Source organism: Colobus angolensis, unplaced genomic scaffold (genome assembly GCF_000951035.1).
Source record: "Colobus angolensis palliatus isolate OR3802 unplaced genomic scaffold, Cang.pa_1.0 Scaffold65, whole genome shotgun sequence".
Taxonomy (NCBI): domain Eukaryota; kingdom Metazoa; phylum Chordata; class Mammalia; order Primates; family Cercopithecidae; genus Colobus; species Colobus angolensis.
In genome coordinates, this window is record NW_012120154.1 from 3905368 (window position 1) to 3907468 (window position 2101).

At 57.8% G+C, this 2101-nt stretch overlaps 1 protein-coding gene across 1 annotated transcript in view; it reads right to left on the reverse strand.

The window, feature by feature from the left end:
• Window positions 1-675: 675 nt before the first annotated feature.
• The window catches only part of NOL12 (nucleolar protein 12), a 6148-nt gene continuing 4722 nt past the window's right edge, over window positions 676-2101 (reverse strand). Inside the window, exons 5-6 of the mRNA XM_011964269.1 lie at window positions 1646-1743; window positions 676-1260 (exon numbers count right to left, since the gene is read on the reverse strand). Of these exons, the coding sequence (XP_011819659.1) occupies window positions 1098-1260; window positions 1646-1743 (261 nt within the window). The 3' untranslated portion in view covers window positions 676-1097. The remainder of the gene's footprint in view (window positions 1261-1645; window positions 1744-2101) is intronic.

A 2101-nucleotide genomic window follows, 5' to 3' on the forward strand; every position in this document is an offset into this window, starting at 1 on the left:
GTGCTACCACACCCGGCTAATTTTTGTATTTTTAGTAGAGACAGGGTTTCACCATGTTGGCCAGGCTGGTCTCGATCTCCTGATCTTAAGTGATTTGCCCGCCTCGGCCTTGCAAAGTGCTGAGATTACAGGCGTGAGCCACTGAGCCGGGCCGCAATTGCTTTAAAAAGAATTAATTAATCCTTCCATGTCGGGCCCCGCCTGGGAGATACTGGAAGTCTGGGGACGCTGCCCCGGTGTGGTGATGGGGAATGACCTGGGACTCGACTGCTTCCACCACTTCAGTGTCAGCTGTGGAGACTCCTGGGGCCCAGGACAAGGCACAGGCACAGAGGCTCCTCGGTGAAGGGCATGGGGGGCACTGCTCCCCCACTGGCCTCAGGAGCCCGCTTTCCAGAGAAGCAGGTGGGCTCTGGATTCTAGCAATGGACACACGGATCCTTAACCCTGGTTAGGATCTTAACACAGGGAGAGCTATACAAAAAACCAGCCGGGCGTGGTGGCGGGCACCTGTAGTCCCAGCTACTTGGGAGGCTGAGGCAGGAGAATGGTGGGAACCCAGGAGGCGGAGCTTGCAGTGAGCTGAGATCGCGCCACTGCACTCCAGCCCGGGCAACAGAGTGAGACTCCGTTTCAATAAATAAATAAATAAATTAATTAATTAAATAAAACACAGGGAGAACTGTACTTTATTGTAGCCACAGGGCAAACTGCTGGAGACAGACCCATGGGCCCTGACCATTTCCACCACCCCAGAACCCTGCTCTGTGCGTGGTATCACCGACAAACAAATCACAAGCACACAAATCTCTGATGAGTTCCAGCAATCTGATGAGTGCCAGGTGGGGTGCACATTTGGGAAGATGCCCCCGCATGGCTCTGAAGGCTCTTCCTGGGGAAGGCCTGCTCCCAGCTGCCTGCTCCTTCTGGAATTCAAACTCCAGGCAAAGGCAGCTGGCCCCAGGCCAGATAGGTCCTCGCTTCCCAACCTTGACCTGTGCAGTCATTACCTAGGTGCAGGCTGGGCTACAGGATAGCCAAGCTGAGAAAGGACAGGTCCTCACAGCCTAGGCTGGGGCACCGCTTGGTTCTTGGTCTCACTCCCTGCTATGCCGCGCTTTGCCTGTCAGACGGCGGCGCTGGGCCTTGCTGGTACGAGTGGCCCTTGGGGGCTTCTTGGAGTCCTGGGTCCATTGGGGATGTTTCCTCTTGACCTTTTTGCGGCTGTGTGCATGCAGTGAGGCTGTGAGAGAGGAGATCCTGGGGAAGGGCAGAAAGCCTCAGTTTAAGACTGCGTTGTGGAGTGACTCACCACCTGGCTCATGGAGGGGATGTCAGGACAGGTTGCAAATGCCAGGACCACCAAGTTCATGCCAGAGTTGGCCTGCTCTACCTCCAGAGTGCTTGCCAGCAACTCAGCTCAGAGAGACAGACCCTTCCCCCAGGCACAAAAGGCATCGGAGGTCAGACATTCTCAGGGGTGGGTGGGACAGGATGGGGCAATGAGGAGAGGCTGAGGATCACTGGACAGGCAAAGCAAAGGGCTGCTCAGGGCCCTACACCTGCTCCACACCACCCCTAAGAGCCAGGTCACTACTGCCAGCCAGGAGGGGTGGGACCGGGAAGGCAGCAGGCCAAGACTCACCGCTGAGAGAGCAGGGGGTCTCTGGACTTCCTGGGCAAGGCTTTGGTTGGCTTCTCCATGGATGACGCCTCCTCCTCAGACCCATCTCCAGACCCTCCCTAAAGAAGCACAAGACAGGGAGCAGTAGCTCAGGAGGCCTGGGCTGGACACCCCGAGCCACTATGGCTCTGGCAAGTGGTGGCGCGCCCTGCTGCATCACAGGCCTGGAAGGGGACTAAAGGCGGCCTCAGGGCCGGGCGCGGTGGCTCACGCCTGTAATCCCAGCCCTTTGAGAGGCTGAGGCGGGCGGATCACGAGGTCAGGAGATGGAGACCACCCTGGCTAACACAGTGAAACCCCGTCTCTACTAAAAATAAAAATTAGCCGGGCGTGGTGGCGGGCGCCTGTAGTCCCAGGTACTCGGGAGGCTGAGGCAGGAGAATGGCGTGAACCCGGGAGGCGGAGCTTGCAGTGAGC